At 36.8% G+C, this 15,378-nt stretch overlaps 1 protein-coding gene across 2 annotated transcripts in view; it reads left to right on the forward strand.

Moving 5' to 3' along the window:
- Window positions 1–15,378, forward strand: part of TBCD (tubulin folding cofactor D) — a 129,277-nt gene that overhangs the window by 47,978 nt on the left and 65,921 nt on the right. For both annotated transcript variants that reach the window (XM_074888789.1, XM_074888790.1), the window contains exon 15: window positions 7,265–7,421. In XM_074888789.1, the coding sequence (XP_074744890.1) occupies window positions 7,265–7,421 (157 nt within the window). The remainder of the gene's footprint in view (window positions 1–7,264; window positions 7,422–15,378) is intronic.

Consider the following 15,378-nt stretch of genomic DNA (forward strand, 5'->3'; position numbering starts at 1 on the left):
AGTATTTTTAAAAGTTATAATGTGTATGTCACTGTAATAGTTTTCAAATTAGCAAGGAAGCATTATAAATAGTAGAGATTTTTTTTTTTTTTTTCACTAGCCAGCAGGTGTGAGCAAGAATAAGTGCCGTAGCTGAAGCTGTAACAGGGAAGGTCCCTCCCCCGGTGCAACTGGGAAAAGGTATAAATACTAAGCAGGGAATAAATGACAATGAATTGCTTCTAGCTTTTTCACTGTAGGGTTTATCTCAGTATTGCAAACCTTAGCCTAAAGGTTGGGGTTTCTTTGGTGATTTTTCTTTTCTGACATGCAGTATTATTAGTTTAGAAAAATTTTATACTCCTTCAGAGTAAGTAATTCGTTTGCTTAGTAGGATTTCTTCCTAAGCCTGTTTCTTCATGTTCTTAAACTGCAGTTTGCTACTGGTTAAGTTAAAGGAAGAGCTCTGTTAGCTGTAAACCTCTGTGAAGGTCTCTAGTATGGCCTTGGGCCTGAGTGGGTAGATGAATCCCCAAAACATTTGTTGCACTCCGTTTCAGAGAAGGTAGATCAATACTGTCCTGGGTCAGCTGCAAGGCCTTTCAATGTAGCCAGGTAGGGGTGCTTAAAGATTTTGAGTTTTTATGGCTGCATTACATAATGATGTTGAGATAGGCTGGCCAAAATCCAGATCTGTCTGCTTCCTCATTGGCCCCCTGCCACACTCAGAAGCTCACACTAATTTCAGCGTTGTAGGAGTTCTGCAAACCTGCCATTAGTTTATTGAAGCAGATACCTGGGAAATAAGAGCCAGCGTCCATTTCTTTTAAATCCTGTATTTAAGTAATATGACTGGTATCAAACAGTAAGTCTTTGGCAGGGATGTAGTTAGAATGTAGTTCTTTAGGGCAACATCCAACCTAACCAACAATCCCTTCTCTCTGCCTGAAAGCCAGTTTTTGCATTACATATTTTCCTCCCTCAGCAGTGAGGCAGACAACAATCTCCCTTGCTGCCCAGCTGTGATTCATTGCTAGAGCAGGTCTTTCCTGTGTGCTGACTGAGATAGGTCCATGGAAAAAAAATATCACGTGATCATATAATTAAAGACTCTCTCAATTCATTACGTAGTAAGAGACTGAGCTGAGATTGCAACCAGACAGACACAGCCCTTCATAGTCACGGGTTAGAAACTGCTTATTTGGTTTGTGGATATGCATGTATATAGCCTTATGTACATGGGTCAGTGTTAAGAATTGTGAGAAAGTTATGGCAGCTGAAGAGACTTTGGCTGTCAAATTCTCACATATCTTCTGAGCGTGCATGCATTGTGATACTCTTCCCTTCTCTGGCAAACTCCTAACTAGGTCAGACCTGGGTGCAGGAATGAGAGAAGAGAGGCCGCCTGTTGACAGTTTTTAGGTACTTGCCCTACAGGATGCAATGTTAGAGCATTTCACAGAAATACTGAGAAGTTTTCAACAGACAAAGCAGCACATGTGTTTTCTGATCCTCATTGGAGAATTTATCCTCTGGAGGAAATAGTCCTTTAAGAGTAAATTCTGAAGTAGGCAGCTTATATAGAAAATGAGAACAAATCATAAATGTTTGGCAGAACTTTAAACAAACATGTATTTCTGATAATGGGCCTAACCTGAAATTATCTATGTTTGCATCTGTGTTGATATATTAAATATTAGTATAACAGCCCTAATGAAGTTACAATTAGGACCTGCCTCTTTTTATAAAAGAGGTTAGAGTGCCATGTAAGAGTATGTGGTCTCAAATCTGAAATTCTTTACACTGAAAAGCCAGAGTTCTTTTTTTAGCATATGAATGATAGTGATAGGTATGCTATTTAGAACAGAGGAAGCTGACATACTGTAGATACGGTTGTTTACACTTTTTTTAATGCCTGAGGCTGACAAAGAGGATGAACCTACCGAAGGACACTTCTGCAATGAGTTAGTTTTGTTGAAGTAAAATTTGAAGAATAAAATTGTTATTCATTCTGTTGATACTTAAAACTGTGTTTAAGCTTCATAATTAATTAATTAATTGTAATACTGTTAGCTGCTCCTACAGTGACATTGTGTACAATACTTCTGTAATAGCAGACATCCATTTTTTTGTTAAACTATGTATAAGAAAAAATACTGAAATAGAAGGTTTTTCAATATATTATGAATTGAGAAGGCTTCTCTGCATAAATGGTCCATACAAAATGCAAGACTTATTTAAGAGGTAACATTAGCTTAATCTGCTTTTAAGAGTGGCATATTTTAGTTGTAAACTAAACTTAGACAATTCTTAATTAACTTGCGATCCAGTGAAAATCTGTTTTAAATGAAATAGGGTTGACACAAAATTTTGCAATTTTCTTGTGGAGACAAGACCTAAGGCTAAGGAACAGGTTTTTATTGTTGTTGTTTGTTTGTTTAATTGCTATATTTGTATGTTTTGTATGATAAACATTGCAATAAATTAAAAAATACAGTCTGGAGTTAAAGTAATGTAGGGCTCCTGGTGGCATGTGTGATAGTCTAGGTTTGTGTAAAGTATATTTTTAAAGGACTAGTATGAGGCTTTTTTTATTTATGTACATGTCACCTTTCAGTATACAATACCTTCCCTAAGTTTTCTGAACTAGTTGTTTAGTGTCTATCACCTGCACCTGAAAGGTGCTAAGCATCTGATTTTTTTAAAGTCTGTGTTTAAAAAGCAAAATATCTGTGCAACCTGTCTCCCGTATGAGAGAAAAAAAAAATAATCTGTTGTTTGTAATGCTTTGAAGCCAGAAGTTGTTTCTTTATTTTCACAAGACTTGAGCAAAGAGCTGTGTTGCAACCTGCAGTTATGTTGTTAGGTAAGGCAGGGTGGAGTGCAGCAGGTGCTTATTAATACCTCTAGGCTACAGGTAAAGGTGACTGTATTTTCTTGAGCATTCACAGACCTAGACAGGTGGATATTGTTTTAATAATTAGTTTGAGAGTGGACACTACTTGTCCTCTGTTTTTAATGGCAAACTTTTAATGTAGATCTGTGAAAGAAATGGTAACTTTTAAAGTTAAGTAACAATTCAGGTCGTCTTATTGTATCTTCCAGCCTCCTACTTTTAAATAAAACCAGCATGTTCATAATTTCAAAAATAAAGAAATTTGTGTCCACCCTTCAAAACTAAGTTTCTTCTGGAAGGTTTTCTTTTTTCTAAAGCTTTTTTTATTTGTGGGTTTTTTTTGATGAATTGATTTTAAGTATGACTTTGACATGATTTTAAATCTGAACAAATTGAAACAATACAGAGCATCACAGTACAACACTGTGACCATACTGAATATTTGAGAGGTGATTATAATGGTGAATTGAAATTGCATAACAGATACAAAATGTATAAGCTGACTGCAAAGCTTTGAACTTCATTGCTGCTTTGTGTATCAAACAATGCTTTAGAAGAGTATGAATGTGAACAGTTTAAATCAGAGAAAAATAAATAAAATTTAACTTTGTGTTTTGTGTTTAGACTGGAGATGAAAAGTGTATGTGAGATAATGTAAAAACTGTCAAACTGTGGATTAGGAAGGTGTTTTCTAAGATACTTCAGTTACAGTGAACTAAATACTACAGATGGTTTTGCCTGTACTGCTCCTTCATGACTTCCTTCAGTCAGGCTCTTCTGACACTGTAGGAAGCTATAGGAGAAAAAAACCTGCATTGTGTTTGAAGAACTGTACAGTAAAGAATGAAGGGAAAACTGGGATTTTTGGTAGTGCTTCTTTTGGATCTTTATGACTCTTAAATGGCAACAGGAAATCTAATTCTGGACCTGCTTTTTCAAACATGCAAACATTTGTCAGGAGCAATTTTTTATAGTATTTCCCATAGTCCACAGTTCACCAGTAAATATTCAACCAGTGATAGCACGGAAAATTTAACAGATGATCTCTAGATTAGTATTTCCCTTATTGTTGTCACTGTATTTATATTTACTTAGCCCTTACTGCTGCAAACTTCACCTTGTTTTCCACCTTCTAAATGTCCAGTTTTGTATCCTTCCTTTTCATTATCCCCTTTTGCTCTTCAGACTTTGCAGTCACATTGTTTCTCCTGCAGCAGCAATACTTTGAGTCCCAGGCACAGGAGTAGGACATCAAAGAGGTGTGAGTCCAAAGGCCTGCTGCAAGATAATGGGCAAAGCTTGAGCTGCTTGGAGTAGTAGTGCTGCTGTTCCTGGCATTTTCTTAGTATCTGCTGGTACAGACCCCTGGCAGCATCACCTCTGGCTTAGACTGATCCTAATAAGCCAGCTGCCACTGGTATTGTCCCTACCATTTGGGAAATTAATGCCCTGAAATGAAAAAACGTGGCGTTTTTGTTTCATCCAGGCAATACAAATGTGACCCACCTGCTGGTGGGTCCTTCTTCCACATTTCCTTCAGTGCACAGAGAGATGAGACTGCACTCACAGCTGTCTAAAGTAGCTGGAGTAATCACCCAGTGCTGAAGGAAATTTGCAGCAGCTTTGCAAAATTGCCTTTGGCGTCTGTTTTAGTGTTCCTGTAGAACCAGCAAATTACTTTTTTTTTTTTTTCCCTGAGTTGATGCAGCATTTTTTGAAACAAGCTAGTCAACATTTTTAAAGATTTTTATTGCAGTTTCTTTCGGAACTGGGAAGTGCCCAAGTATCCATCCCTCTTTGCTATATCATTGTTCCTGAATGGGAATTGCTTTTTTTCCCATAGAGTACTTGTGCTCCTAATAGAGGGATCGACAAGATATGATTAATTATTGCTCTATTTAATAGGTAAAAATGAATTTTGACACTTCCCTTCTCCAGTTGTGATGCATATTTTTTTGTTTAAAGTAGCAGGCATACAGTGATGAACTGTACATTGAAGTTTAATTATTTTCTGATTATATCCACTCAAGTATATCCAGGCAGTTTGCTAATGAAATACAGTTCAGTGATCCCATTTCTTGTTCAATGGGATCACCTTTTGACAAGCATTTTCTAAGGAAGAAAGATGCATTTGATAAATTTGGTACAAGAAAGAAAATCAAGAGAGAAAGTGGTTCTTTTTTTTTTTTTCCTAGAGGCTGTTGTTTCTGCAGACAGTATTCATTTATTAAAGACATGCCATCTAGAGAGAGATGTATTCAAATTATATATCTGGATTTGCAGATACCAAAAGAAAGCCCTCTGGGGAGCCTTGCATACATACAGTATTTATTAAACTCTGGCAGTGTATCACTACAACTGCGTAAGAGCTTCTTCTGTAAGTTTTTGGAAGTAGAAACACTATATTCTGCAATTTTGATGGGGATATAAGCATGAAAGTGAAATTCTTAATCTACTTGTTGTCCAGAGTTTATTTTTATCACTTTATAATAACAGTACCTGTGTTGTAAGGCCTCTGTGATAAGATTTGGGGATCTTTATGACTCTTTCTCTGTTTTTCCAACGAGACTGAAAAACAGAAGAGCTGTATTCTACCGCTGTCCTGCTGTGATGGTACCGTGTGGTTCCAGTGCTCAGCCTGGGCTTACGCTCTGTGCAACTGCATTTCCTCTGGAGCTCCCTCAATAAAATGTGGCACAGAGACATGGTATATTGTGGCTTTTAGGCCTTGATTGGCTAAACATACTCAATCCAGAGTTTCTCAGGTTGTCCATTAAATCGGGAAACAATGCTTGATACATGCATTTCGAAGAGCTGCCTTAGATAAAATGGCTATGGTGTAAGTTGATTTTTGGATCGTGATTTGTTTCACGAACAGAGGTAAAGCCACGCTTCTCCCAGAATGAAGCTCAGTGTTCTGGAGTATGTATGTCATTGAAGAGATCCTGACACTGTCAGTTGAGGATGATTTTCTAGATCAGTAAGGAGAAACAGAATATTCTCAAGAATTCACAGTATAATATTTCCATTCAGAAACATAGTGTATTCCTGCTGCTCATTTCTTCCAGTTCCTGTCATTAGTTGGATTCATCAAGTGTAACATTAATAGTCTGAGGTATAGTTTAGTTTCTGTTAAATGCTGTCTTGTGTTTTAGTGTCCCTACCTGTCCTCACCATCCCAAATAAGCCTGATTGAGAAATAAAACACACCTTCCCAGGATGGCTGTCTTGAGTCTCTCTACTGGGCCACATGAGACAGCATTTTCAAATTTGGGGATTAGAATCAATTTAAGTGCATTTTGAGTACATTCGCAAGTGCAGTGCGTGATTCCATATTGCTGTTTAAGATGCAAATATCTCCATCTTATTTCCTCACTGTGTAACAAAAACCGATACATTGGTGAAATTTATATAATTAACATGATTGATAGGAAAAAAAAAAAAAAGACATTGACTTTTTTTTTGTATACTGTTTTCCTTCATCAAAGGCATCTGGTCGGTCATTAAATCATTCTGTGCTGGTGAGGAGGCACGTAGTCGTCACTCTTGTTTCGGATGTCTAAGCAGAAATGAGAGTAAAAGCAGAAATTAGAGTGAAGCCCAGCAGTTTGCATTTCTAGGTTCCATTGCAGTTTTAGACATACTCTGTCTTTATGATCTATGCAGTTTGGCAGTGCTGAGAGGTTCAAGCTTAAAACAGTGCATTGAAGTTGCTCCAAGTAACAGTTCTGTGGGGAGTAAAATATTACAGCTTGCTTAATGCAAGAATGATGCCGAACATGTCACTTTCCTTTAAGATTATGCAAAAACTGTACTTAAGTCCCTTTCAAGATTGGTATATTGATGATTCACAAGCATTGTTAATTAGGAAGATTTTGTCATATTAGGGCTTCTACCGTGAGAAATGCTGCCTGCTAATAGATGGATACTGATTCTTTTAGTTTATGGTAGTTACAGTACTGTATTTCTTAAGAAATATTTTCTTCTAGTGATAGATGCTGCTGTAATATTTAAAGTCCAGTATTTTAAAAAGCGGACACTTTAAAAGTTTTGCATTTTAAAATTACTTTGACTTCTAAACATGTATCACTGAGTAATAAATTGTATCAGTGTTACTACTTATGTAATCCTCTTGCTTTAATCCTCATTGAATTATATTTGAAGGAAATAACCTGCTACAAAGAAACAAAATGGTGTATTTAAAAAAACAACTCTTCTTTCTAATCAGCTTCAAAATTAGCACTTATTAAGAGCCATGCTTGCTTTTCTTTCAGAATACACAACTCCACCCTGTGTCTTTTCTCTAAGGATCACTGAATGCTCTTACACTTTTTTTTTTTTCACTGTATGGTCCTAATTGTTGCTTTTGTACCTTTTCCAATTTAACAGTTGTTCCTGTCATTTTGAAAGCACTGACATATGACGAGAAGAGGGGGGCATGCAGTGTGGGTTCCAACGTGAGAGATGCAGCATGCTATGTGTGCTGGGCCTTTGCTCGTGCTTATGATCCTGCAGAACTCATACCATTCATTAATCAGATTTCAAGGTGAGTTGTGGCAATAAGAAACTGAGCTATTTACAGTTAATTTTTTAAATCTGTTCAAAATTCAGAAGGAGCTAGAAGTTAATTTAATAGTCTAATTCTGTATATTCTAGAAGTTAATAATCTAGGAGTCTAACGCTCTATCTTTAAGACATTTAAAAGTGATACATCCATCTAGGGGAAATACTTAAAAAGTAGCTGGTATGTCCCATATAACATGAATGAAATTAATTGATCTCTGGATATTGTTTGCCAAGGAATGAATATTTTTGTTTCTCTATGATAATTTTTAATCGAGTTCATTGATTCATGCTAACAGATATGCTGAATATCTTAAAAAATTGAATATGGGTGGGATGACGATGACATAAACAATAGTGTTGCCTTTCCATGTAATTGTTGAAGTCTAAAATTTCTTCCTGTTGCGTTATGATGCAGTTTAACTTTTTGAAATGAAATGCATCTAAATATTTCCTTATCGACTGTAATGACTTAATTTCCTTCTGTTTATCAGTCATAAGAAAACCAAAGAAAACTCCAAAGAAATTCACTGTAGGAAGAATCAGAGAAATTAGTGGAGGCTTGCGGGGGGGAGGTGTGTCATCTGCTGTCTGCTTGATCACCTACTTTATGCTTATAACTCAGTGAAACAGAGTCAGGAAGTTTATGAAGATTTGGACCTTAGTGCAGTAGAGGTAGAAATAACAAACCACTCTAAAATTGGGGAGTTGTTTTATGGAGTCATAAAGAGCTGGAATTATTAGAAGAAGAGAAAACTTACAGAAGAAGTTACTTTTCAGGTGAACACTTGTTTCTAATGATACAGCAGTTTTGGTACTTTATACAGATGGGTGTTGTGCAAAGAATGTAGCATGTCTTTATTGACCGGCTTACAACTTGCAATTTGAGCAGGTTAGGTCTAAAAGAATAAACTACACTTCAGCTCTTCTCTAAACAGCCTTTTTGGAGCCTCCTGGTTCTTCTGTACGATTTATAATTTTCATTCTGAAGTGTTCCAATTCAAAGATTATTTTGAGTAAATCATAAAATCACTTCCAGTTTCTGAAAGTGGTAAGAATTTGAGCTCTACATAGTGATTCTGGATTCTTAGTAACATAGCACTTCTGAATAACAGACTTTTTATTATAATTAATAAGATTTTTTAAAGTTAACATACATGAGAGAATTTTTTTTCTTTTTTGATACCTTCTGTTTTTATAGAGTACCCCAGTCCAGAATGACCATGGTACTAAACTTACAGTTGAATGGAAACACATGCATGTACTTCTTTTTCAATCCGTGGTTTCTGTTTCAAAGCTTTCAAAACCAAAATTTTCAAAATACTTCCAAATCAAAATCTGTGATACTGCAATGGTGAATTAGAGTTTAGTGCAGCTTTTTTCACTTAATACTGATGATACTTTTGCAGATACAAATTGGTTTTACCTTTTTCTTTTTTCCTTCGTCTTGTGCTTTTCCTCCTATTTGCTGTGGGATTCTCTCCTTTTGTTGGCAGCACATGGGCTGACATTTCTAGGTGTCTTTTATGGGTGATTTGCACTGCAAACACGAAGAGGTAGCTTCTAACTGTTTCTTGGCAGACTTTTAGTATAACCATTGATAGCAGCAACTCAGGCATCTTTGTCTCCATGGGAGGGGTTTTGATCAGTAGTCATTTAGTATTATCTTTTTTTTAAAAAAAAGGTTTGAAGGATACAGTCATTTTTGGTCCTGGATATCCGGTTCAATTTCTAGGGGCTGCCTTGCTTCCAGATTGCTGGCAGGACTATATCAATCTCATCCAAAAAGCCTTGTTTGGAAACACAGGATTACTTACTTAGTTCAGCAGGTTCCCAAGAATATGTGACTTTTTCTTTCTTCTTTAAAACCTGTTTTTAAAGGTCTTTGGGACAGTCTGTAAGCCCTACATAACCATTTTTATTCCTTGGTCCTGATGCACTGTGCCCTTGCTGGTCTCTGCTGTTCTTCATCCTTGGATCCTCTCTTTCCAATGCTGGTCCTTTAATGCAGGGTCACACAACAGTGTCTCTTATCTTTGTGGTACTTGCTCCTGGGCTTTTTTGAGACCTTGACAGCAGGTTCTTAGAAAGATTTTTATCAAATTTCTTAAGGCCGAATGTTGTTTTTCTTCTTTTTTTAAGCTGTCATGTCTTTGCAAAGAGAGCAGGCAAAATTCTCAGACATCTTAGCCTTGTCTCTCTGATAAAGCAGTTTCATGGGTTTTTGATGTTTCATCTACAATAGTGTAGATACTAAAGGAGAGGAGTCTTGTAACGCCAAGCTGTGCTAGAACATGATGCCATCCACAGTTTCTGGATGACTTTCAGAAAGAGAATCTGGTGTTCCAGAATAGACCTGCTTCAGTTAAGCATGCTAGAAATAGTGGTATTTGCCATAGTAAGTTATTAAAGAAATATTTTATTTTGAAGGGTCATATTTAATTCCTTTCTAGCTGAGTTCATGGTAAATTATATATAGTAAATTATATATAGTATGAAATTCTTAACATAAAGGTACCTGAAGATGTGTTTGCACAGTGAAATAGCCATGTGATTACATCTTGTCTTGTATTCCTATTTTTAATCTAACCAGCACAGGTAGCAATGAAGACAGTGACACCCATGACCAGAATGTTAACAGATGTTTCAAGCAGGCTGTTAATCAGCTGTGCAGGGTTATTTACTGCTATCTTTAAACTTGCAGAAACACATTTATATTCTCAGTGTGAGCAAGTCTTCAGGATGACTGTAGTAATACCAATACTAAAGTCTGTCTCAAAACTGGTGATTTTTGTAGATTTGGTCAGCAGCCTTATGAAAATAAGTCCTCTGTTTCCATTTTCTGGCTTAACTGAACAACTGTAAGGTTTCTTTTAAGGTCTGGCGAGTTTGTTCCTTGTGAAACTTAAAAAAAAAAGCCTAAGTGTATAAGCCTTATTTATCAGAATTCTGATCTGTTTATCAGAGTTTTTCTTCTGCTCATGATGCTTTGAGCAATATATTTCTTTTACTACTTTCACCCTACCATGGTGGAAAACGATGTTCTCCATATATTAGATGCAAGCTCACCATTTTGATTTTTCATGGTGTGTGGTATTTTTGTTTTACTGTCACAAAGCTGTTACTGGGAACTTGTGGACAGGTATGAAGGAGGTTATGCTTCTGAACAAGCTCCTGTATTTTAGCTTTCAGGCCGTTCTGGAAACAAATTCTTACTTTCAGGAAAATGTCAAATGAAAATAATTGGTATCTTCTACCTAAGGCAGTAATACCAATTAACGCTGTGGCTGTGCCATCTACGACAACTTAAATCGTTTGAAATAAGTTGGTGGAATGGAGAGAAACACAGGGTGGACAGCAAGGGGGAAGCTGAAAATTGCTTATGATCAGTTGTAAGGTGGTGTGGTTTGTATGTGCTTACTTTTCTAACCAAGCTGTGCAGTATTTCAGCAAGTATTAATGCTATATTAAGGCTTTACTTAAATATCTTTGTAGTTATGTTGGCCATACCTTTTCTAAATATAATCAACTCTTGAAGGTAGAATTGCCACTCCAAAGAGAAACGGTGAAAAAAAATATTCAAATAAAGTATGACACACAGTTTCACCTATTGTGTCAGCAAGCCGATAATTACATACAGCTTTTTTTTAAATCTAGCCTTAGGTGTGTCACTGTTTTACTTAAAGAAGAGTCATACTTCTAGCCACAAGCAAATTGTTGCTACCCTTAAAAAAATGCAGAACTCAGCATCTTGAAACAAAGTACATAATATCCATTGTGAGCTGAATTACACAGCAAAAACATCTGCCTGTATAAGAATACAAGATCTTAGATTCTTAGAGAAAAATAATAAATCGTTTGCCTGAAAGGACAATACCACCTCCTTAACAAAAATGTAATGAGTGATTACGATCCTGAACTGTTTGCTTTGTCTTGGTGCTAGAAATTGCAAATGGTTTATCCTTCATTCACAGTCTTTTAACACTGAGTTTAGCTGGCTGGAGGAACACATAAAATGCTGAACTTGGAGCATAATTAGCTGGTTGCTACACTCAGACTCCAAAGGCAAGGCAGTCAAGGCAGTCATCGTGGCAGAGCAAGCGTACTGATGGTAATGAGAAGTTGTTGAGTTAAACAGTGAGCTGCTTCATGTCTTCCTACTTCATGTCATGGCCTTTGGCATGTCAGTGTATCTTGTTGGGAAACTCTCTTGGGTACCAAAATACAGAAGTAATATGCTACTTAATCTGGGTCCTGCTCCACAACCCATTCAGAGTGTAGTACAGTAGTTACACATTAAAGCAGAGGGGTAATTTGGTGGTGGTGGTTTTTTTTTCCTTGCTTGCAAAGTTCCATTGTGTAATGGAAGGGTGTTGTTTTTGTGTGTTTTCAGTAGTGAAGGGACAGAAATATTTCACTTTTGACTAGTGAAAAACTAACTGCATAAAATCACATTTTTTTTAAGTAAAATTTATGACAGTGTTTTATGTCTCCATATTCACTGATAGCTGTTTCTTTTCTGCTTTCTTATGACTGTTTTTAACTGATGAAATTGTCAGAGTATTGAAGTTACAAACTTACTGTAGATCATAGATCAGCCCTTTTCCTTCCTGACCTTACCACTCTTTAAGAAAAAAAAAAAAAGATAGAGAACACTTGCCAGAGAGTATTTCTAATAGTACTTGCTCATATTTTTACATGTCAGTATTTTTTCCCTATCCATATTTCAACAAGATACATTTACTCACATTTGCTTATTTATTTTTTAAACTCTAGTTAAACTGGTTTCTAAAACCTTGCCTGATCTATTCAAACTACAGCACCACAAAAAGAAAGTTCTTGGCAAAGTAGATTAAACTTCACTTTTACTCCAGGATAACCTTACTACGTTTTGAAATGCATGTACTGAAGTTGCTATTCAAGCATATCTTTATCAAAACACTACTTGACCGAGATTTTTTTCTCTCCTAGTCTCTACATGCATGCTGTCTTTTTAAGCTTACCTATGAGGAAAGTTAAACATAATTTAATAACTGGGAAATACAGGTAATTTGATTCCTGCCCCCTTGGGTGTGGAAGTTACTGTCTGTAAAGTGGCAGGTGCACACTGAGAAGCTGAGCTGTTTTGTTTAAAACCTAAACAAAAAATAAAAAGGAAAACATACTTCTACTTTATTATACAATTATAGTGATTAAATTGTAGCTGGCTATCTTAATTATTTAGAACTGTTGCATAGTCAGATTGTAGTTTCATTTATCTGTCATTCGATGGTGTAGGTAATCAATAAATGAATCGTTATTTAGAAAGATCTAATTGCTACCTCCCATTCGGCAGAATACTAATACAAATAGTGCATACAGTGTAGGAGTGCAGGCGGCTTTGTCTTCCCTGCGGTGGTGCGTTGTTTTTGAAGAGGGGAAAAAAAAAAAAAAAAGGGAAGGTGTGGCTATGGATGAATGATGTAGCTTGCTCCAGGGCAAGATTGTCCTGCAGAATTGGGGAAATCTGAAGCATTGCTTTGAGCTACATCTTGTACCATGATGAAATATTGAGAATAGTTTTCTTCTTTTATGTATTTGAATGTTGCCTTCAGAAGAGAGTTGTGTGCCTACTGTGTCTTGCACTTGTGTAAAGTTATTTCCTGCAGGGGCATTATATGCCTTTTTTTGTTGTGTGTTTTTTTTTTTTTTTTTTAATAGCAGCATTTGTAACTCTGTTATAAGCATTGTTCTTACTGCTCTTTTCTATGTGTGTATTATACTTTCATCATTTTACCCCAGAATGTTGGGATTGGAGTCACAGACTGAACGTTGTGTGCAGGACGTCAGGTGGCTCGCAGAAAGTGGAAAAGCTCAGTGTAAACTGGGTTAGAGGTCCTGTGAAAGCATGCGGTGTAGAAGTGGGAAAGGTCACTGCATCGCTCCTTTTCTTCAGACCTTCTTGCCTAGATAAATGGGAGGAATTAAATCTGAGACTAGTCTGAAGGGCTTTTTCCCCTAGCAGTGCTGGCTGAAGCAGGCTCTTTTGCTTGCTCCTTCACCTGCGTTGCTCCTGCAGGTGAGCATAGCACAGCTGCATGTAATAAAGTGAACGGGGAAGCTTCTCTGGTTTAAAAAAAACCCCAAACAAACTAGCAAAGAAAAACTAATTGAGTTTAGATCAGTTTTCATCATCCAGCTCACTGTGTAGCCATTCCAGCTGGGGTACGGGCATGATTGCAGAGAAAAGGGCTGTTTGCAGCAGCAGCTCTCAACAGAGTCACGTCTGACTCTGGTCTCGCCTCCCTTTTTTTAACTTGCTTGGATTGTCCAAAACCATTTTGCTTGTGATGATTATTATGCCTTCCCTAATGTATAGTAGGAAGGAGAGGTTTCTGGCCTGTTACAAGTTAGACTTTTCCCTTTTTTGGGCTCAGGAAGGAAATTTTGGTTTTGTGCCAAATTGGCAAGAGGTTTGAGATTTTTTTTTTTTTTTTTTTTTTTCCTGCAGCTTCAGGGTGGTATGCTTGAATTAATAGTAGCAAATTCGCAGAGGTTAGCAATAGTATAAGCTTCTTGCTGCTTGTGACTAGTGTAGACTAGAAGTGCCCGCTATGGGTGTTAAAGGAAATTCAGATTAATTTCTGGTACATCTGGTGCTTATAAGAAGAGGGTAAACTGATATTTCTGTGGTCTGATGTTTATCACCTGTCTGGCCTCTGCTCTCTGATTCTTTCTGCCTTGTTCAGGAGAAGGTAGGAGATCAGTGTTGGGCTGAGGAAGTGAGCTGCTAACATACTTTGAGTCCTTTTAACTTCCCCTGAAGCCAGTTAAGTCAGTAGTTGGGGGAGAGGGGAAGGGATAGGGAAGAAAGGGAGAATTATTGACTGATAGAATTGCAACTTGCTTTTAAAAGTCCATTTGTGTTTATTGTACACTTAACTGCTTGTCATGTGTTCAGACTAAATACACCTCAAGAGCTACAAAAGGTATTTCATAGAGACTGCGAGATGCAAAGCCATTCTTTGCTCTACCTGTTAGTAGTCAGGTGTGGTACATTTCAGGCAAGTCAAGACATGATTCTTTAACTGGCTTAAAAAAAAATCCCACTTTGTTTGACATAAACAGTTTCTTTATGTTAGGAAATCCTGGTGGAGTATCACATAAACTCCCACGACAAAGCAGACAGGTGAAGACACCTTAGACATGTTTCATCCTAGGCATGTTGCTTTCCTTGCTAATCCCTGTGTTACAGCAGACTGTGTCTGCGTTCTCAAATAGGAATTAACTTGAAAAAATTATTTGTGTAGTTTGATAAGTTTAAAATACTTCTATTAAAAGGATTAACATAAAACAGTGACTGCAGTAGGATTTATGAATATAACGGGGCTATGGGGGCAATGACAAAATTCCTGGTTTTTTTATTGTTTTGTTTTTCTTGAACATGGTATTCAGTGGCAGGACTGAGTAACTCAGGTGGCATCACATAGGCAGTATGTTGTTTTGCTGGTTTTACTTATACAGGTTTGTCTTAAGGTAACAGAAGAATCTCACTTAACTTGTTAACTGTCCTTTTAAAATGATTTTTAAATTTCTCTGTATGCCAGAGAAGAAAATTAGCAAACAGGGTATGAAGATAATGTATTTGACCCAACGCTTTTTCAACAGTTAGCCATGTATGCTACTTTCTAGTGGAATGCTTCCTCAACATTTGCTCTGCCAAATGCAATCGTTTGGATGACTTCTTTTTGTCCTATAATCACCTAATGTCTTTGTGGCTGAGAGAGGAATTGTTCATGCAAGTAGCAGTAAGAAAGCATTAACTATCTTTAGAGCAATGTATTGGGGTTTATTCTCATTTCATTCTTGCTGTCTCTTGTTTTCCTTAATGGAGATAAACTGAAATTACAGAGGCAACATTGATTGTGCATTTCAGTGAATTTTAACAACACAGTATTCTT

The sequence above is a fragment of the Strix uralensis genome, chromosome 19 (genome assembly GCF_047716275.1).
Source record: "Strix uralensis isolate ZFMK-TIS-50842 chromosome 19, bStrUra1, whole genome shotgun sequence".
Taxonomy (NCBI): domain Eukaryota; kingdom Metazoa; phylum Chordata; class Aves; order Strigiformes; family Strigidae; genus Strix; species Strix uralensis.